At 39.6% G+C, this 22,078-nt stretch overlaps 1 protein-coding gene across 3 annotated transcripts in view; it reads left to right on the top strand.

Moving 5' to 3' along the window:
- The first annotated feature begins 5,528 nt into the window (after nucleotides 1–5,528).
- Nucleotides 5,529–22,078, top strand: part of b4galnt1.L (beta-1,4-N-acetyl-galactosaminyl transferase 1 L homeolog) — a 125,271-nt gene continuing 108,721 nt past the window's right edge. Inside the window, exon 1 of one of the 3 annotated variants that reach the window (XM_041580838.1) lies at nucleotides 5,529–5,643. Coding sequence is in view for 1 of the 3 variants with exons in the window: in XM_041580834.1 (XP_041436768.1) it covers nucleotides 20,286–20,347 (62 nt within the window). In the remaining 2 variants the exon portion in view is untranslated. Of the gene's footprint in view, nucleotides 5,644–20,217; nucleotides 20,348–22,078 lie in introns of those variants that run through there. The other 2 variants (XM_041580836.1, XM_041580834.1) reach the window with 2 other exon arrangements.

Raw genomic sequence — 22,078 nt, 5'->3', positions numbered from 1 at the left:
TGCAGTACATGCATTACTGCCACAAACCTTTACATTTTGTTTTATGATTTGGAGCAATTTCAAAATCCTAATCCTTTTATTCGTATAAATGTCTAAAATCTTAAACCCCCAAACTAGTGTAGTTAACGGACGATTTTTAGTTTGATTCAAAATTTGCTGAGTTTCTGTAATTTTTTTAATTTATGAAACCAAATGAGTGATGTATTATTGCATCACTCGGCCACCCCTATAACTGGGACATTTCTTGAGATTGCTTTCTTTGTGTGAGCAATGATTTCAGTTAATTCCTACAGATTATTTTGTTAGTAATAGTCCATTAAATTCTCTCTTTTTTTTATTCTTCACGGAATTTAAACATATTGCCTTGTCTTGCGGTATTTTTATAAGTAGTTCTAAAACATTAAGCTGTGCTAAATCTGTGCTAGTCACACACACACACCAAGGTGATTAACCACCTCTTAGCTTTGTATTTGTGACAATATGTTACTGACCAGACTAGAGCACACTACAATCCCTTAACTGTGCCTCAGAGCTGTTGAAGAGGATAAAGAGACAGACAGGTGACAGCTGTTGCTGTTTGTATTTACCTGCTGTGTTCAAGCATTATTCGAGATTCAAATTTTGTCCATAAATAAGCAATAAATAAATAAATAAAGGATATTAGAAGTAACCTCGGAGTTCCATGATCTGTATAAAAGCACTCGTCCTTTGGCCTCGTGCTTTTATATGGTCATGGAATTCCTCGGTGACTAATAATATCCTTATATTTTACAATAGGGGGTACTTTATTCACTATATTTACTATCCCACCCCAGCTGTAACTCCTAGCATTTCCCGACAGGCTTTGGGATATTAACAATGCTGGTATTTGCATTCCAATAGCCGTTGAATATCTTGAGTTAAACACTAAAGAAACTGAAAACACAATTATTGCTTTAATTAAAAATATATTTATATTTTTACTAGCAACGTATGGTAAAAGCTGTCTCTTAATTGTGTTAAAGCAGCCTCTTGTCCTAGAGGACTAGTAAATACAACCAGTTTACCCAAGGCTACCAAAACTTATACTCAAGGCTGTCTAGTTTACAGTTCATGCAGTGCAGTCTAAACCCAGACTGTTAGCTTCAACACATTCTGAGGATCAATACCCAGTACTATCCAGTCTCAATGCAAATATTTGTGATTTACAGCATGTGTGTAGTTGAATACTTGTTTATCCCTTGTTGGTTTAATGCAATTTAAGAATAGCTATTTTTTTTCTTACGCTATGGCATAGGAACAGCAAGAACCTAGTAATGGCCCTTTAATCCACATCAAAATCAATGGAACATGGTTATGATTAACTGCTTTATCAGCAGTATTGAAGGTCAACTTAACCTTAGTGACTAGAAATATGCATAAATAAATACTCATTTGGGAAAAAATCTATTTGTTTTCATTTCAGATGCTTGCAACATTAAAGGGATACTGTCATTGCCCCCTTCTATTACAGGGTAACATTTTTTAAATGAAACATACTGTAGATGTGGACCAGTAATATCTTTAATGGTTAAATAATACAATACTGACCACCAGACTTCAGAACATTTCAGTTGCTTATTTGAGCTAACTACTATGTAGCTGAGATGGGTCTGACAAATATATAGAAAAAGGAATATACTGTACATATGCATAAACTGAGCTACAAGCAGAAACATACATATGGGGAATGGGGCTATGCTTGGTTTAATTTAAAGGTGATCTTAAACCAAAAAATTAATGATGTAAACGTATTCAGGGTCCCTCTGAGCACTTTGGCAATTTACATAAATTTTCTGTTTTTAGTGGCTTCTGAGAAATTACGTTTAGCATTTTCAGACTGCTAATACCAGGCGTGAACTGAACTGCGAATTAACAACCACAGAGTTAACTGATTGCTAAAAAGGAAGTGCCTAGAAAATGAATGTAAGTTGTAAGTGCTCAGATGACAACTCTAATTTAAATTACATCAGTTGTTGGGGGATGGGTTTAGATCCCCTTTAATTAAAGATTAAAGTGGCTGACTAAGACTATGGCCACACCATATGCATCTCGGCCTGTGGAGAAACGCAGGTCGAAAATCCACTCCCCCATTGCTCCTCTTCTGCTGTGCTGCACCCAGAAATATTACCTCTGCTCGGCTGCAGGCAGATGTGAGCATTTCATGCCAAAATCTGCTGCACCCGAATGGAGGTAATGTTTCTGCATGCAGACAGGGCAACAGAAGTGGGCAGTGGAGGAGCAGACTCTTGGCCTGCGTTTCTCCACAGGCCAAAATTCATAAAATATAACTAAGGTGTGAAATGGATTGACTGAAATGGCTAGTGTAGCAGATATTTGTAGGCAGGTGACCCGTGATGTACTATGGCAGAAGTAACTAGGGATGCACCGAATCCAGGATTCGGTTCTGGATTCGGCCAGGATTCTGCCTTTTTAAGCAGGATTCGGATTCGGCCGAATCCTTCTGCCCAGCCGAACCGAATCCGAATCCTAATTTGAATTTGCAAATTAGGGGCGGGGAGGGAAATTGCGTGACTTTTTGTCAAAAAACAAGGAAGTAAAGAATGTTTTCCCCTTCCAACCCCTAATTTGCATATGCAAATTAGGGTTCGGTTCGGTATTCGGCCGAATCTTTCGCAAAGGATTCGGGGGTTCGGCCGAATCCAAAATAGTGGATTCGGTGCATCCCTAGAAGTAACAAGACAACCACTTGTAAAAAAATGACGTTCTGTTTATTCATCCAACACCAACATGCAATTCCAACTTCAAACACAAATAACCACATTTTCATTGCATTCAGTACACAGGCCTGGATTTGTGGCAAGGCCATAAAGGCCGGGGCCTAGGGCGGCAACATTTTAGAGTCGGCATGCTGCCCAGCTGCTTCCTGAGGAGCACTGAAGACTCAAAGCTGCTTCAGTGCTCCATAGCAGGAGAGCACACTCGCATGCGCACAGGAGGCTTTGCTTCCTTGAGGGTCCGGGCCTAGAAACATGCAAGCACGGGGATGGGGGACGGTCAAGTTCACAGTGTCCGGCACTGTCTTGGGGCACCGCTTCTTAAAATTGGGCCCTGTCAGTAGATGGCCAGTATTTCCTGGAATCAAGCTGTCACTAAAGATGACCATACACGGGCAGATTAAAGTTGTCGATATCGGTCCTTTAGACCAATTCGGCGGTTTATCTGCCCAAGTGTGGGGGCTCCCTATCGATATCAGGCCAAAAATCGGCCAGATATCGATCGGTCAAGTTTGATTTTTCTACAGTCCAGGACCGCATTGGCTAGTTGATGTGGTCCTGCGACCCGTCGGAGCCCATTCATAGAATTGTAATCCGATCGTTTGGCCCCAGGACAGAACGTTTGGATTCATCCGATATCACCCATCCATTAGTGGGCATATCAGGTTAAGATCCGTTCGTTGGGCAACCTTGCCAAAAGAGTGGATCTTATAGTATATGGCCACCTTAACTCACAGGATCTTGTTCAGGTATTACCTCTTAATACCAATGGGCCGCTCCTGTTACACTGCCCTTGATAGGATCTCTATATGACCACCTGCCTTCAGCAACCCAACGCTTATCACTGGCGTCCCCTTGCTATTGTCATTCACTGCACATTTTCACATTGCAACATCTTCACCCATCTTCCATGCAGAGATGACAGACTAACCCCATGTCATTAGGATAAAAATGAACCAGCCCCGGACTTTAAATGGTAGCATGAAATAAAAATACCTGGAGTAGATCCTTATCAGTAGTGAGGGTGTTAAAGGGGTTGTTCACCTTTGTGTTAACTTTTAGTATGATGTAGAGAGTGATATTCTAAGACAATTTGCAATTGGTTTGCATTTTTATTATTTGTGGTTTTTCAGTTCTTTAACTTTTTAATTCAGCAGCTCTCCAGTTTGCAATTGTATCAGTCTGGTTGGTAGGGTCCAAGTTTCCCTAGCAACCATGTGCTGATTTGAATAAGAGACTAGAATATGAATAGGAGAAGCCTGAATAGAAAGATGAGTAACAAAAAGTAGTAATAACAATAGATTTGTAGCCTTATGTAGCATTTGTTTTTTTAGATGGGGTCAGTGACCCCCAGCTGTAAAGAGTCAGAAGGAAAAGGCAAATAAGTAAAAAAAAAACTATAATAAATAAATAATAGAGACCAATGGAATAGATGCTTAGAAATGGCCATTTTATAACTTACTAAAAGTTAACCTTAAAGTGACTCTCCCCTTTAAACATTCTGTTTTAAAGCCCAAGAGTTGCAAGAGGGTACTGCCCACCACACTTTTCTTCTGGATGTGTTATGTTCTAGGGAAAGATATTTACCTTAGGACACAAGAAGCAGGGCCACATGCAAACTGTCAAAAAACAGGGCTCTTTTTGCCAGTTTATTGCACTGCCACAGCTCTGTTAACTTCTCTTCAAAAATCAACAAGTCATGCAATTTGACAAGGGGTGCACAAAGACTGCTGTATACAGGTGTAGTCAGTGAGATTACTATTGGAAAAATTATTTAATCTTTAAAAAGAAGTTATAGTCACTTTTTCTAGTATGCGTCTAACCACTTCCTTCCAGTTTCTCTGGTGATTAAATCAGAAAAATAGTGAGCCTTATCTAAATTTCTGTTTTTCCTCATGTTCTTATGAGAGGCTGCAGGGTTGTTATTTAACAGGACCAGGGGATTTAAGACCACCGACGTACTGCTGACACTTTAATAGAATCGCACGAATGGAAAAAGTAGATGAATTGTACTTAAAAATATTGCCATAACCTTTTGAAAATTAAATGAAATGCTTCACCAAATGAGGCACATTGTTTTCAGATTTTTATGACATTGCCTCTGCTTTTGTATAATTTAGACACATGGGGCAAATTCACTATGAGCCGAAAATGCGCTAGCAACAGCTTTGCCATACTTCGTCCACACTTTGCCAGGTGTAATTTCGCCAGGGCTGTGCAAATTCACGAACATCTGAAGTGTTCCCACTGTATAGTTTAGGTGCCAAATGTAAGGGGGAAGGAGGGTACCCCAAAAAAAAAAAATTACGATCTTTTTCAGCCTATCACCCATTAAAAAGTAAAAAAAACGCTAGCGTTTTTTGGGACTTAGAAAAATGTACAACTTTTTTTTTGACAAACTCCTATCTACTCTATTGCACTTCGCCTGGTCTGAGTTGGTAAAGTAAAGTCTGGCGTAAGACTTAACGTTCAGTAAAATCCACAAGTTAGTGAATTAGCGTAGTTACATCCCTTCACCAGAGCAAAATTTCACCTGGCGTAAGGGTGCGAAGTAGCGCTAGAGTATATCTACTTCGCTAGCGAATTTACGCCAGCACCCGTTAGTAAATAGTAAAAAACATTATTGTATTTAAATGCAAATATAAAGAACATCCATTTACATGTGCATGAGGCAGGCTCTCATTAATAAGAGGAACCACACACTTCCTCCTTTCAAACTGGTGAAAAATATTTTATACATAGTTGGTAAGGCTGACAGCAAGTAGTATTTTGCAGCATTTGCTTGCATGTTGACTCTCAATTCTGTTCAAGAAAGATGAATTTCGCAGAGTAATTGGACTCTCACAAGACTGGCACACATCCATAAGCTTGACAAGAGACTATAAAGGTAACTAGGGCAATATATAAAATGTGCAGGCTTAATAATGAATATTGTAGCAAATGATGTCCTGTGCAAAATACTACAGATATCCCATCCCTGGGGGGTGGTTAAGGAAATTATATAAAAGTACAATGGACATAGAATAATAGTTGTTATTCTCAGCATTTATGGTACAGGTATGGGATACGTTACCTGGAAACCCATTGTCCAGAAAGCTCTAAATTGGAGACAGGTAATTTCTATACAAACCATTTTATTCAAATAATTCACATTTTTAAAGGTGATTTCTTTTTCTCTGTAATAGTAAAACAGTACCTTGTACTTGATACCATCTAAGATATAAATAATCCTTAGAGGTGGCAAAACAATCCTATAGGGTTTAATTCATTTTTTAATAATTTTTTAGTACACGGAAAGACTCATTCTGGATAACAGGTCTCATACCTTCACCTGCATATCAGAAAACTGAAACCTAGAGCTTGAAGTGTGTTGAATTCTATTATAGCGTTAATTAGCCTTTGTCCTCACCTACATATCATTGGTCAGTAATTGTGGAATGATTATGGGCTTAATTAATATATTAATATGGGAGAGTGAGGAGGATCTCTATTTCTGTCAGCATGAATGATGTGGTTACAGTGTTTTATCATAAAAAAGTGTTTAGGGGAGCACAACTTTCCCTGCTGATTCTCCTTTAACAAGTGTTGTTGCCTTGTGGATACATTTGTGTGTGTGTGATGAAAACCCACCGAGGACACATATGCGTGATAAAGTATATGCTCCCTTTCAACTGCCTTTATTACTGTATATTTGCTAAATGTTTTCTGATTATTAAACAGAATAAAGTATTAGACAAAGGAAACACATCATTTACTATTACTGCATTACTGCAAAATCAACGCCCATATAAAAGTTGACCAGAAGGTGGCAAACTTCTTTAAACAATTCAATTGGATGTTTTACAAATTCATACAGATATATTACTCAGTTTGGTGCTTTAATAACAGCATGCTTGTTTCCTTCTTTTATAAGTGGCTACACTGTTTTTTAAGGGAAAAAAGGTAATCTTTATTGGTGGACTAGAATTACCCAGGGGTTCCATAGGCTGTGCACGTGCATAACCTTGCTTCCTATGTTTCGTTTTGGTGTTTTGGGAACAAGCCATGCACAGTATGGTAAAATGTCTAACTTTGTCTACCACACATAGTCCAGTCCTCTATCTTTGCGAGGAACTCATAGGAGACTGATCAAATATGGCCTGGCTGTGCAATTTCCAGCAAAGAGCAGCACTCACCAAGGTTAATGATTATATTCCCGGGAGCTGACTAATAAATTGGCACCAATGAATATGACTTTGTTTTGCTTTTAAAGGAGAACTAACGATGTTAAGTCCCCACTGGCCCCCCTCAGTTGGCCCCCCTCCCTGCCTCCCCCCTGCACAGTCTTACCTTAAGTGTAGGCCCTACGCGTTCTGACCGTTAAGGTCTTCATCAGGGGAAAAATAATACGAAAAAATGTTTTTGTATCATTTTGCCCCTAATGAAGACCCTGATGAAGACCTTAACGGTCGAAACCCGTAGGACCTACATTTATGGGGCCTTATGTTTTGTTATATTTGATGGAATACATTTATTTTTTCAATTTCTGAGTTCCTTACCCTTGGTGACTCTTTTGGGGAGTCCCGTAATGTACACCTTACTTTTTGTTAAATTGGGTGTTCGCTGTCTGAGTTTGTTGTTGTTACCCCAGAATTCTATCCCCTCTTGAAATACTGACCGAACATGCAAAGTAAGCGCAGCGGAGCTCACGGGCACCATCTTCTTCTCTTCGGTAATCTTCGTGTCTTCTTCCTCCTCTTCGGCAATTTCCATCTCTTTTAGCGCATACGCAGTTGTTGCGAACTGGAAGATTGCTCCAACTGCGCATGCAACATTACGCCACTCACTTCACGAAGATTACCGAAGAGAAGAAGATGGCGCCCGTGAGCTCCGCTACACTCACTCTGCATGTGTGGTCACTATTTCAACAGGGGACAGAATTCTGGGGTAAGACTTGCAGGGGGGAGGCAGGGAGGGGGGCCAACAGAGGGAGGCCAGTGGGGACTTAACATCACAGGGAGTTCAGTTCTCCTTTAAGGTGGCCATAGACGTAACAATTACGATCTTTCTTGGAAAAGATCTTTCCAAGAAAGATCGTTTGTTTCAATACACACGTGTAGAGCTGAATCGTCAGATATACAGGTAGATATACAGCAAAAAACAATAGAATTCTACCTGTATCTAACGATTCAGCACTAACAATGGGCGATGTTTGGGTCCCTTCAAAGGCACCCGATCAAAATTTTCCGTCCAGCCCGATCGACGAGCCGACCGATATCCAAGTCTTCTGCCGATATCGGTCGGCTCTTTTTCCACCATACACGCAACGAATATCGGACGAAAATTTGTTTCGTACGATATTATCTGTGCGTCTATGGCCACCTTTAATGTCAAGAATAAGCAATATGGTCAATATATACAGTATAATAACCAATCAAAGATCAACAACTTTAACCAAAGATGTAGTGCCAAAGAGACAGACCTTCCCTAAAATTATCCTTTGAACACCTAGATGTGTAAGATCTGAATTTGATCTATCATACTGGGGGTTAATTTCACTCAGTTCAACTAATAAAGAAAATGACAGCTATAAAAATTAGCTGGGTTACACGTGTCATCATTGTGGGATGCTATATATATATATATATATATATATATATATATATATATATATATATATATATATATATATATATATACAGGGTATGTCCTAAACATGAACACAAAATTGTTTGTGCGTGACAGACCAGAATGTCCAATTTCAGTTACTGGAACTAACTTTGCAGTACCCTATTGAATTCTTATTAATGAGCACTAGTCAAGTGATCTTAATTTCCTCACTAATTGGTTGATAGTGATTCCAATTAACAGTACATGCAAATTACATTTGTTGCATTCATCATGACTACCCTTTTTACAAGATTTTTTTTTTTTTACATGATGAAACACAAAAACTATTGGTTATATGTTTGTAATAATGCACTTATTCTGTTGGTAATTTTATTAAAAATATGGCTCACATGGTGTCTTGTAAATCAGTCCCTGTGAATGAGGAGTTAGTGAACGTTGTTTGACATCTGACGTTTCTTGGCTTTTTGTCGTCTGAGTTGGAAGAACCATTGCTGCCCTCCCACTACATGTTCACCTCTTTTGCACTTGGCCAGGGGCAAAAGGGTGGGATTGCTAGTGTAGAGAGAAATTGGGATCTTAAAGGGATACTGTCATGGGGAAAAATTTTTTTTTCAAAAAGAATCAGTTAATAGTCACGGGGCTAGACATATTGTCAATTTCCCAGCTGCCCCAAGTCACATGACTTGTGCTCTGATAAACTTCAATCACTCTTTACTGCTGTACTGCAAGTTGGAGTGATATCACCCCCCTCCCTTCCCCCCCCCCAGCAGCCAAACAAAAGAACAATGGGAAGGTAACCAGATAGCAGCTCCCTAACACAAGATAACAGCTGCCTGGTAGGTATCTAAGAACAACAATCAATAGTAAAAACCCATGTCTCACTGAGGCACATTCAGTTACATTGAGAAGGAAAAACAGCCTGCCAGAAAGCATTTCTCTCCTAAAGTGCAGGCACAAGTCACATGACTTGGGGCAGCTAGGAAATTGACAAAATGTCTAGCCCCATGTCAGATTTCAAAATTGAATATAAAAAAAATCTGTTTGCTCTTTTGAGAAATGGATTTCAGTGCAGAATTCTGCTGGAGTAGCACTGTTAACTGATGCGTTTTGAAAAAAACATGTTTTCCCATGACAGGATCCCTTTAAAGAGATACTGACACCAGAAATTAAACCTTTTTAAAAATCTGTCATCACATTGCTTTTAGTGATGGGTGAACTCCCGTTTCGCAAAATTCGCAAAACAACGAAAAATCGTGAAATCAGAAAGTTCACAGAAAAATCTTGAAATTCGGCCGTTTTTCGGGGAAAAATTTTGATATTTGAAATTTTTCACTCAAAAATTTTGAAATTTGAAGGTTTTCACTAAAAAATCATGAAATTTGAAGGATTTCACAAAAAAATGGTGAAAATCTAACATTTTCACGAGAATATTGTGAAAATCGGAAAATGATGCAGGCGAATTTTCACCGCCGAATTTTTGCGGGAGAATTGGAAATTTATTCGCCAGCGGCGACATGCGGAAATTCGCCGCAAATTCGTGCCAGGCGAATTTATTCGCCCATCACTAATTGCTTTGCATGCTATTTATAGTTTTGCCATAAAATGATTTACCCAATGCTTTTACATAACCTATCTCATCCCAATTTTCCTCTATGAGGGGGCTGCCATATTTGTGCAGCAGTAGTCTGTTAGCATTAGAAGCTATAACTGACAGGTTGAGAAGGTCAGGTTTAGCAACTTCAAATAACAATTAATTACAAAAGCAGACCTATCAGCCGAGAACAATCAACAACGTATAGGTAACTTTTATTGTACATTTATATTTTGAGAAGTAGTTTTTTTAGAGTCAGAGTCACTTTCAGTGTTCTCACCTCGTGGCAGAAGCACACCTCTACCTATAATTTTATTTATCTATGAATTATACAGTATGTTTTTAAGTGGGACCAGAAAACAATGGTGTAAAACAAGGGAAAATTTAAAACAGGGGATGTAAAACTGAGGGTTCACTGTAACTAGTTCTACACTGGCACAGTTTCCAAATTTTACCCATAGCATTTGTACCAGCTCTGCGAAATTCACTCATTTTAAAACTAGTTTATGATCAGTTATTTTCAGTCTGCAGTTTGTGGTTTTTGTCATTGGTTATGTACTGACTACTTGTTCCTCTTTTTGGATGTTTTATTTCCTGTTTTAAAATATGCCATATTGATTGTGACACATGATACTGAAGGTTAAAGGGATACTGTCATGGGAAAAAAACATTTTTTCAAAATGAATCAGTTAATAGTGTTGCTCCAGCAGAATTCTGCACTGAAATCCATTTCTCAAAAGAGCAAAAAGATTCATTGCAACACACTGAGACAAAAAAAAATGGCCATTGACTTTAATGCATTTAGACAAAAAAGTCACCTTGAGAAAAAAACAGCCATTGACTTTAATGCTTTTGGAACGAAAAAAAATGTTGTGCACCTCAAAAAAATTTGCGAGGAAATTTATTTTACGCCCATTGACTTCAATGCATTTCTCGTATTTTTTGCAGTTTAGCAAATTTTTTGATGAAGCAAAATGGGAGAAATTCGCTCATCACTACCTATAGAAATTTCTTGTTTTGCCACTTGAATCCCACGCAGTTTTAAAATATTAAATGTGCTACTCCTCACAGGGGTACGTTCTACCATTATGAATGTTATTTACTATCTGGCAGGTGAAATTATGTTGCAAATCTGAGCTTTTGAATCTTTACATGGCACTCAGTTTAGTAAATGGGACCTACAGTCTTTATTTTGGTAGATGCGTCAGAGCTGCATGTCTGTGTATAATAGTATGTCATCTAAGAGAAATAGATATTGATTTAGAATGATTATAGGGGTCATTTATGACCGCTGGAGATAGCAAAGAGGGTGCAAGAGCTTATTTGGGAAGAAATCCTTCCATTGCCTACATTGCGTCTCTGAAGCTCAGGGTACAGTGTTTACCTACATAAAATCTTACTCCCCGACGGGATCTGTAGGTTAAAACACTTTAAACAAGGGAGCTCCACTTCTCTGTCCCCTGCTGTGTGTAGTTTTTCCCCTTCTGGGGTTGTTGTTTTAATCTTTAATTCGCTGCACAATGGTGGTGATCATTTTAAAGGCTATTAATTGCTGGGCAGTGGGTATTCTGGGGCTGCTGCTGCCCCCTCACCTGCTCCATGCTCTCTAGCATTGGAGTGGGTCAAGGGTGGCTGCATAGCTAGTGCTATTGCCATTTCTCTCTCTGCACTAGAAGAGCCAAATTAGGGTTTAAAAAAAAAATAAACTTTGTCTCAATCCAGAGATTACTTTTTGCCACCCCTGGTAACTGACCTCTCACTGCCTCCTCCTGAGTCAAGGTTCTCATCTTTCCTGCCATGAAATTCCTGAGTTTTAAAAATGGACGGTGCATTCAGCCCACTGATATCTTCCTTATAAATTCTTTATTCTGGGTAAATTGCAGGATCACATCACAAAAACGATGCCAGAGTTTCCTTGATAAAGCATTGTTGTGAATGAGCACAGTCTATTTCTGCATTCTCTTTTGAGGTCCATGTAATACAACCTTTGCATACAAGTAATACTTCCTTCAGTTTTACCTCTATTTACTGTACTAGTAAAGAATACATTTCTCAGTATGGGGCTAAAATACATTGACAGCATTTGGGCAGTAGACATGGGATTATGTGCATACGTCTGTTTATGAAATAAAATCTACAGTAAAAAAACCAAGGAGATGTGTTGTGTTATTTGTATGGCAACACCCTGCAGTGATCACACCCTGCAGCTTTCATAACAACAAATGAATGTGTTGTTTTTCTTGGGTTTATCGCATTTTACCAACAAGCACAGTTGTCAGCACGGAGCTGGTATACGTTGATGAGTTTTGGTCAGTGGATATGCCATTCAGTGCAGAGCCGCCATAGGAAATAAAACTTGAGAAGCAAATAACCATGTAACCATGTAACCAGGCATTGCTGAATCATAACACGAGTAAAGCTCTATTAAATCATCATGGCACCTAGAATAGAATAAGGTTCCAGAAGTGTAACTCAAAACAATTATTGCAAAGTAAGAATTAACCCTCGATATTCGACTGGGGAACTAAAATCCTTCGACTTCGAATATCGAAGTCGAAGGATTTTGCGCAAAAAGTTCGATCGAAGGAATAATCGTTCGATCGAACGATTCGAAGGATTTTAATCCATCAATCGAAGGATTATCCTTCAACCAAAAAAAAGATAGCCAAGCCTATGGGGACCTTCCCCATAGGCTAACATTGACTTCGGTAGCTTTTAGGTGGCGAACTAGGGGGTCGAAGTTTTTTCTTTAAGAGACAGTACTTCGACTATCGATTGGTCGAATAGTCGAACGATTTTTAGTTCAAATCATTCGATTCAAAGAGCGAAGGTCAAAGTAGCCCATTCGATGGTCGAGTTAGCCAAAAAAACACTTTGAAATTCGAAGTATTTTTTCTTCTATTCCTTAGTGAAGGGGCCCCAAAGTCAAGTCAAAATGTTTGAGACTTTTAGAAGAATTGTTTACACTTTAAAAAGTGTGTCCCCAAGTGCATGTATGAAGGCTGTGATATATGACTCGGTCCCTTGTCTAAAGGACCAGTAACATCAAAAACATTTTTTTAAAAAGTTGTTTGTATACTATGAAAAAAAAAACACCAAAACATATTAAACTTTAAAATCGCAAAGTCTTTATTTAAAGATAACTTACCGAATCTCTGCTTGTACTCCTTTTCAGAAAAGGCGACAGGGTGACAATCCATCATGCGGCGCTCAATTTCTCCTCTCTGGCTATCTCTTATAAAGGCAGGGAGAAGAAATCGAGCACCGCACGATGGATCACACAATCACCTTTTCTGAAGAGGAGTGCAAGAGGAGATTCGGTAAGTTATTTCTAACTAAAGACTTTGCGATTTTAAAGTTTAATATGTGTTGGTGTCTTTTTTCGTATTAGAAAACAATTTTTTTTAAATTTTTTGATGTTACTGGTCCTTTAAACAAGGTTACATTTTTTGATTTTACTGATCCTTTAAGAAATTGCAGTTGGTTCCCCAATATGCTGAACAGGGTTGTGCCATTCTGCAAGCCCTAGTTGTCCCTGTAGGTGCAAGATGCAAATTCCATGGGGGCAAGGTGAAAAGTGCAAATTGTCTTATACTACCACTGTCTACATAATACTAAAATACTTTTAATGTAAACTATCCTTTTAAGTCCATTTCCTACCCTGATAAAATACAGGAACCAAGGCACTTGTCCATCATTGTTCACTTAATGATATAACTTTCTGCTACTTCAGGGCTCATTTCTTTACTTCATTTATTTACTTCAGAACCACAACTATGAGTTCTGGTAGAGTCATGCTCGGGTCCATTTTTTGGAACCCGTACCCGACCTGTACCTGCAACTTGCAATCTGCAACCCGGACCCGCAACCCACATTCTTACCCGCTTGGACCTGCTACCCAACCCGCAAGTACCTTATATGCAACCCTGACCTGTGACCCGCTGACCATCAAGAATCAGGAAGTGCTGTCATTGTAAACTGGAAGTGAAATCATCTGAAGTAGAAGTGATCAGAAAAAAGGAGTAAAACTCACTACCGCAACCTGCAAACCCGCAGAACCGCCGACCTGTGTCTATACCCACACCCGGAAATTCTAACCGCAACCTGCAGGGTACCACAGGATTTTGCGGCTACCCAACCCGCTGCAGGACTCTAAGTTGTCGTTCTGCAATAACTGGACAAGAAAGGATGGAGGATTTATCCTTCCTGATAGGAATTTCTAGAAGGTGAGGCTGGAGTTGGTCCTGGCTTCATAGTAGGTTGTCTAGTATACATCAGACTTCCCCATACTATTCAATGGTATTTCACTGGAACTTCAAATCTGTATGGTATAGTTTGGGATCTGACACCATCAGTTAGATGTTCGAATGAAATGTATCTCTTCCTATTTAAAAAAAAATATATAAAAATTGATTTATTCGACTTGAAGAGCATCTCTCAGACAGGGCAACCCTCTTTCTTTAATCGGGGTATTGTCCCTTTTTCTCTCTTGTATATAATATAGTAATATATTGGTGCTTCTGAAGCAAAAACACAGCGTTTACCAGTGCAGGGCCACAGTGCATTATATTTGAATTGCTTTGATATACTTGAATTTTTGGTATTACTGCTTCTTTCATAAAAAGTGACCAATAAAATTACTTTTCAGGCTCTTTGATATAGTTTGTTTATATGCATCGTTTCTATGCATTATATGAAGCTAAATAAACAGTTGTCTGACAAATAACTATCAAGTTACGGACTGAGCAGATCAAAGGTTTCTGGTGGGGAATTCAGATAAGCATACATGCTGCAATAAATAGTAATTAGTCATTTAACACTACCCCCTTAAAAGAATAATGTACTAATTGTGACCTTAGGAAGCAATAAAATAGTTTGGCCTTTCCTAGGCATTTGGCAGGTCTTTATTCATGAGGGGTGGGCTGAGGGAAAGTCATATGTTTTTCCTACTTAAAGGAGAATGAAACCCAGTGGGTGCAAAAACCCTCCCCCCCTCCCCTGTGTTGCTTCCCCTCCCTCCTCCCCCCTGGCCTACCTGTCCCGCTGGGCAAATGCCCTTAACTTGTTACTCACCCCTCTGCGCAGGTCCAGTCTACGGAGTTCACAGACGCCATCTTCTTCCAAGCGATCTTCCTCCTGCTTTGACCGGCGCATGCGCAGTAGGAGCATTTCGCCGGTACGGATCTACTGCGCATGCGCCAGAAGTCACAAAGTGAAATCTGAAAACTTCGTGACTTTTGGCGCATGGGCAGTAGATCCGTACCGGCGAAATGCTCCTACTGCGCATGGGCCAAAACGCCGGTCAAAGCAGGAAGAAGATTGCGTGGAAGAAGATGGCGTCTGTGAACTCTGTGGACTGGACCTGCGCAGATAAAGACTTACACCCAATACAGTCTGTATTGATTAACCCGAATTAATACTTTTCATAAGGCACAAAATCCAACCAAAGTGATTATAAAATGAGCAGTAGACTAATTTATACTGTGTACACAGCCACACACAGTGCACAATATTGTAGTTGTACAAGTGGGACTGTCAGTTTGTTCATTGCTGCTGTTACACTAGAATATTGTTCTCCAAGAAAAAGACATTGTTTCAAAATATGCAGCTCTCATCCTACACATAGTCAATGTTGCAGCACAACATTCAAATAGGCATATAGTCAAAGCACAGTAAAAGAGTATAATAATATATACTTAAAGGAGAAATCCAGGGTTCCCATCAACTGGCAAAGCAACTTGCACCTAAAGAATTGGGAGTGATCCAGAAATTGTCATCAGATTAGGGCCAACGCATACAAGCAAGTGCAGCAAATTTGATGGAACACTCAAAATTGCACCCAGAACCATGGGAAAAGCTCTGCATTGTGTATAAGAAATATGTAGGTTTTGTCCGAAATTGCACACTTTTTATTGGTAAGCAAATGGCCCCTTAAATATCCTTCCTCTATCGAAGGCCCTGTTAATATTTTTATTTAACCCATCATTATCTTCATTGATGTACGATACATGATAAACTCCAGATACCCAGGCGTAATAATGATGCAGGCACAGTAATATAAACCCATAACTGCTGCTAAGCATTTCTTTTGGTGGCAGGCTTCATGCATGTATCGAACACTCTCGCCCTTTTTCCAGTGATGTGGATGGTAAGACACTCCACAATTTGGGGGTCCCCTGCTCCTTAAAAAGCATTACTAGGCTACAAAATTGCTAAAACCTTGGCTCCCACTCTTAGTTGAGAATGTATCTAAACATAATTCTGGACCCTAAACCTATGACCTTTAATCTCCTACTTTGAAGTGTGATGAGGGACTTCCTTTGCCCCTTGATTTTCTGGGCCCCCTACAAGGTCTTTCCAATAAAGGGCAACTAGGATTACCTATCGGTATCCCTACCATAAGGTTAGCCAGATCCTTCAAACATTACTCCTCAAATCTGATCTATACTAATAAAATCCAGTGGTTCAACTACCTGGGGTGCGGGACCAGCCCCACAATCCCTCTGCCAGAGCTTTGATGAGTTACTGTATATCCCGGACAGTAGGGCAGAAAAAAATGGGGGGGGGGCACTGTGGCTAGTATCTCAGTACTATAATAATATAATAATACTGAAAACCTGATTTTTGTATTGCCTAACAAGGCAATGATGTGGTCTTGCCATTTCCTACACAACAGAAAAGAAATGCACATAAATGCTATTTAAGGAATATACAAGTATGGGACCTGTAATCAGTAATACAGAACTTTCTGAATAACAGGTTTACAGAAAACCTGATTTTTGTATTGCCTAACAAGGCAATGATGTGATCTTGCCATGTCCCCCTCTTATACTGTATACTCCTACACAACAGAAAAGAAATGCACATTTAAAAAATGCTATTTAAGGAATATACAGGTATTGGCAGTGGCGGAGTTACCGGGGGAGCAGGGGGTGTGATTGGACCATGGTACGCATCCCCTCTGGGGACCCCCTGCAGACCACGCACATACGTAGCAGGTAAGAAAATGGAGGGTGGTTGGGGGGCCTGGCTGCATGGCCCGCACCCGGGCCGCCCCCAGCTAGTTACGTTACTGAGTTTTGGACCTGTTATCTGTAATCTGGAACTTTCTGAAAAACGGGTTTCCGGATCCCATACCTGTACACCATTCAGGACTAAAAAATACTTTAAAAGGAAAAGGAGCTTAAGCAGAACATTTATTCCAGTTCCTTTTGATGTTTTGTTTATTCAACTGAGCTGCTGCACAGAGCAACTAGAAATAATTTCACATATACCTTTCATTGTTTTGTACAGACCACCAACCCCATTTTTTGTCAACCCAGTTCCATTATCTATAAAGCTGAATGAATGAACCTCTCACATTGGACTCTTACCTACAGGGCCGGATTTACATAGTGAGCGCCCCTAGGCCCACTGCCGTTCGTTGCCCCTGTCCCCTCCCCTTTATTCGTGCAAATTTTCATTATCTGGACTAGTGCAATGGGGATTGGCGCACAGGAAATTTAAAAAATTATTGTACCTCCAGTGCATCCCCAGTGTTTTTGAACCAATGTGAGAGTGATTGGGCAGCATGCCGCCCCCCCCCCAAAATCCTGCCGCCATAGCCCAGGCCTAGGTGGCCTTTCCACAAATCCTGGCCTGCTTACCTACAGAGGTTGCCTACTTATTCCTTTAAGGAGGTGAGAAGAAGTGCTAAAGTGAGGCTTGTTTAATTTTCTTGTTTAGTAACAGAAATAACAAAAAACATAGTTGGTTAGTTTACATTGGTAGTTTATCTTTATATTATAAGTTTAGTATGTTATAGAATAACTAATTCTAAGCAACTTTTCAACTGGCCTTAATTTTTTTCTTTTTTTATAGTTTTTGAATTAGTTCGAATTCGAATTTTGAAATGTATCATGTACTGTCTCTTTAAAAATTCAAATTTGCCCATTTTCCATCTAAAACCTGCCTAATGGCTGTTTCAGCCAATGGGGGGCCTCCTAGAACCTATTTGGAGTCAATTAGTGGACTAATTAGTGGAAAAATCAAAGTTTTTTTTGGAAAAACTTTGAATCCAATTTGGTCGATTGCGCTATTCCTTCGAGTTGTACGATTCGAATTCGACCGAATATGGACCTATTCAAAAATGGACCTATTTGACCAACAAAAAACTTCAACTTAATTTGGTTGGTCTTTTTGAATTCAAATTTCAACGTTTTTTCAATTCGAAATTCGACCCTTGATAAATATTCAATTATTATTGCTACATTTTATTACCCATCTTTCTATTCAGGCCTCTCCTATTCATATTCCAGTTTCTTATTTATATCAGTGCATGGTTGCTAGGGTCATTTGGACCCTAGCAACCAGATTGCTGATATTGCAAACTGGACAGCTGCTGAATAAAAAGTGAAATAACTCAAAAATTTCATATAATAAAAAACAATTGCAAAATATCTCAGAATATCACTCTCTAGTCTACATCATACTAAAGTTAAAGTAAAGGTGAACAACCCCTTTAAAACTATATGCCAAAAAATATGTATTTACTGTTTTCAACAGTATTTTTGAAAAGGGGAATATACAGATGCATTGGCGTAACTAGTGTGCGCTGGGCCCAGCGCACAGAGATCCCTACCCGGTCCTCACTGCTGTAAGAAGCATGCACTCCATCTGTTATACAATGTCCCTACATTGCGAATAATGTGGATACCTGTAACCAGGTCACACAGAAAACTACCTAATCATTATCTTAGTGTAGGATTATCACAGTCTCTGGAGTACCCCTTTATTCTTACTCAAAAAGTCCCCGTTTCTCCTCTGGTATAAGATTCAAATATCGAAGATCCGTATGAGTCAGCGCTAAAAGAAGCTCAGGGAATAAGAATGAAGCATAAACGAGAAATCTAAGTGTAGTGGGTTTGTGTGGGGAATTGTAACAACTGAAAACCCACTACACTTAGATTTCTCTTCAATGCTACATTCTTATTCCCTGAGCTTCTTTTAGCGCTGACTCATAGGGATCTTTGATACCTAATCATTATGGCTGTACCCATGTTGGCTCAAGGTCAGTTCTCATGTTGGCAGGAGCTTAAAGAGATACTGACACCAGAAATTAAACCTTTATTTACATCTATCATGACATTGTCTTTGCATGCTATCTATAATTTTGCCATAAAAGTATTTGCCCAATGCTTTTACATTACCCATCTGATCCCCCATGTTCCCTATGAGGGGGCTGCCATATTTCAGCTTCATCAGTCTGTTAGCATTAGAATCTCTAACTGACATGTTGAGACGCAACAGTCAGGTTGGCAAAACAGTCAGGTTTAGGACCTTCAAGTAACAATTACTTACAAAAACAGACTTATCAGTGAAAAATGATCAACATGACCTATAGGCAACTTTTAATGTACATTAAAAGACCAGTAACATCGATTTTTTATTTTTATTTTTTTTAAAATTGTTAGTATAGAACGAAAAAAAAACCACAAGGACTAATTAAGTCTTTATTAAGAAATAACTTACTGAAACTCCGCTTGCGCTCCTCTACAGAAAAGGCGATCAGCGATCTATCATCCGGCACTCCATTACTCCTCCCTGCCTTCCTTATAGGAGATAGCCAGGGAGTATAAATCGAGTGCCGCATGATGGATCGTCACCCTGTCGGCGTTTCTGAAGAGGAGCGCAAGCGGAGCTTCGCTAATTTATTTCTCAATAAAGACTTATCGATTTTAAAGTTTAATATGTGTTGGTATCTTTTTTTTCGTATCATACTAACGAATTTTTTTAAAAATGTTTTTGCTGTTACTGGTCCTTTAATAAAGAATAATTTTTTTTAGTGTCAGTATCCCTTTAAGAGCTAGTGTAACCCTGCAAACATTCACATTCCAACATAAACGCATGAGTGTTTTGTAGTATTAAAATAAAATATGCAAGAGTTTTAAATAACCTTTAAATGTGGAACAAACCTTCTTGAGAATTCACAGTAAGTATTCTCAGAGAGCTCTTCTAAGCACTTTTGCAGTTAACATGAATGAATTCACTCTGTCGTTGTTTCTGTAGGGCAGCCATCAGTGCACATTGTTAAGATGGCAGTATGGGGGGCGGGGTCAGTGAATATACAGCAGCAGGTGCCAATATAAAACTACTGTGCATACTCAATGCTTGTCCCTCCCCTGTATTTTCCAGCTGTGCAGCCATCCAGTCTCAATGCAATAGTGCAGCCGTTATCTACATAGGATACTGCTGCTTGTCATTACCGCTTGTTGCCACCAGGGGCAGGCGAGTTCAGCAGAACAAATGAGAAGGATGTGCTGCGCCCAGAGATCGGGGGAAGGAGGCAGATGCTCAGGGTGAGCTGCACATATAGTCCATCACTGAATGACAGCGATTATTGTGGCACAAGGTAAGGACGGCGTCAGGCTGCATTTATTCTGCTCCTTTTGAATGGCCAGTTTTATATAAATAGCAATACTATCGTGTCCAAGCGCAGACCCTAATGATAATAAGCACCCGAGACATGCCGGGAGGAGAAGGGATTATCTCTCAGGCAACCTGCTAATCTCGCTGCCATTTAACCCTTTGTCGTATGGCATGTCCAACTAAACACGTTTAGATAAGGAGTGTGCAAGGGGTTAATTGGGTGCAGCGTCACAGGGAACCCCCTATTGGGCAGCTGAGACTGTGGCAGGAGGATAAACTGCTTAGAGGCTGGGCAATGGGCTAGCAATCAGCTCCCTGCATTGTGATCTACAGTGTCTTCCACTGTATGCAGTATTCATATCCACAATAACATGCTGCTGCATAATGTGACTCAAATGCATCTGTTTATACCCACATAGAGTATGAGGCAATATTACATTTTTTTTTATTATTGGCTATGAGGGGATGGAAAATGTAACATTATTTAGGTGCTTATATCTCCTGGTTTGTCTGTGCTCTCCCCAGAGGTGCCCTCTAGCCTCAAGGTGCCCAGTTGGAGTTGCTTAGCCAGAGTGAGTGAGTGTCCTTGACCACTGTGTGGACACCAGGGGCTCACCCAAAAACTTTAGACCAGGGGCCCACCAAGAAAAGTTAGACCAGGGGCCCAATCTCAGTACTATTATTCTTCCTATCCTCAATCAACCTCTATTCTCCTAGTCTGTTTTAGTTATACATACTATGATCTTTTATTCCATCTATTTAGCCTATTTGTTCTCATAGAAACAGGGAATGGCCATGAAATAGGCCAAATGTTTAGCAGCACAAGGGCCCACTGACGCATGGGCCCACCGGGAGATTTTCTGGTTTCCCGGTGGGGCCAGTCCAACACTGACTGTTGGCAAAGTATTTGGTTGGGGACTTGCGGATTGGCATTTAGCACCAGCCTAACTGTCTGCCAGTGGTGTTTAACTTGTGTGGACCACCGGCATTAACCCTTTCTAATGAGATGGTTTACTAGTAACAGTCCAATGGCACCTGCTGAACAGGGGAATGTACTGAACTATCTCTTTGGTGTTCTACTCATATTTGTGGAGGATAGTGAATGTTGGGGAGGCTGCCAATAGAAGGGTTTTCCATTTTTCACAATGCAGTACTGCAGGCATTATTTGCATGTGATCCATGGGCAGAAAAAAGTTTTGCTAGTTTGTAGCACATGGTTGTGTAGTATCCATCGGTCTATCAAGCTAACACTGGCAAAACAAAGCAAAATAAAGTATCAGAAACAATTACTAAAATAAACGTATACATACTGTATAGCATGTATCACTGGCTAATGCTAGTGAATATAAACGCCACTGATACTGGCTATTCCAGCTGTTAGGTCTCGTCTATTTTCTATATGATGTGTTAGTGTAGAATTGTGAAATCTATTTCTGAAGGTTGTCTGATTTAGTCTTGAAGGGGTGGTTCACCTTTAAGTTAACTTTTAGAATGTTATGGCTAATTCTAAGCAACTTTTCAATGGGCCTTCATTTTTTATTGTTTTTGAATTATTTTCCTTCTACTTCTGACTCTTTCCAGCTTTTACAATGGGGGTCTGATCCCATCTAAAAACAAATGCTTTGTAAGACTACACATGTATTGTTATTGCTACTTTTTATTACTCATCTTTCTATTCAGGCCCTTTCATATTCATGTTCCAGTCTCTCAAATC

Source organism: Xenopus laevis, chromosome 2L (genome assembly GCF_017654675.1).
Source record: "Xenopus laevis strain J_2021 chromosome 2L, Xenopus_laevis_v10.1, whole genome shotgun sequence".
NCBI lineage: Eukaryota > Metazoa > Chordata > Amphibia > Anura > Pipidae > Xenopus > Xenopus laevis.
Note: the sequence above shows the minus strand (reverse complement) of the source record. Positions and strands in the feature narration are given on the sequence as shown.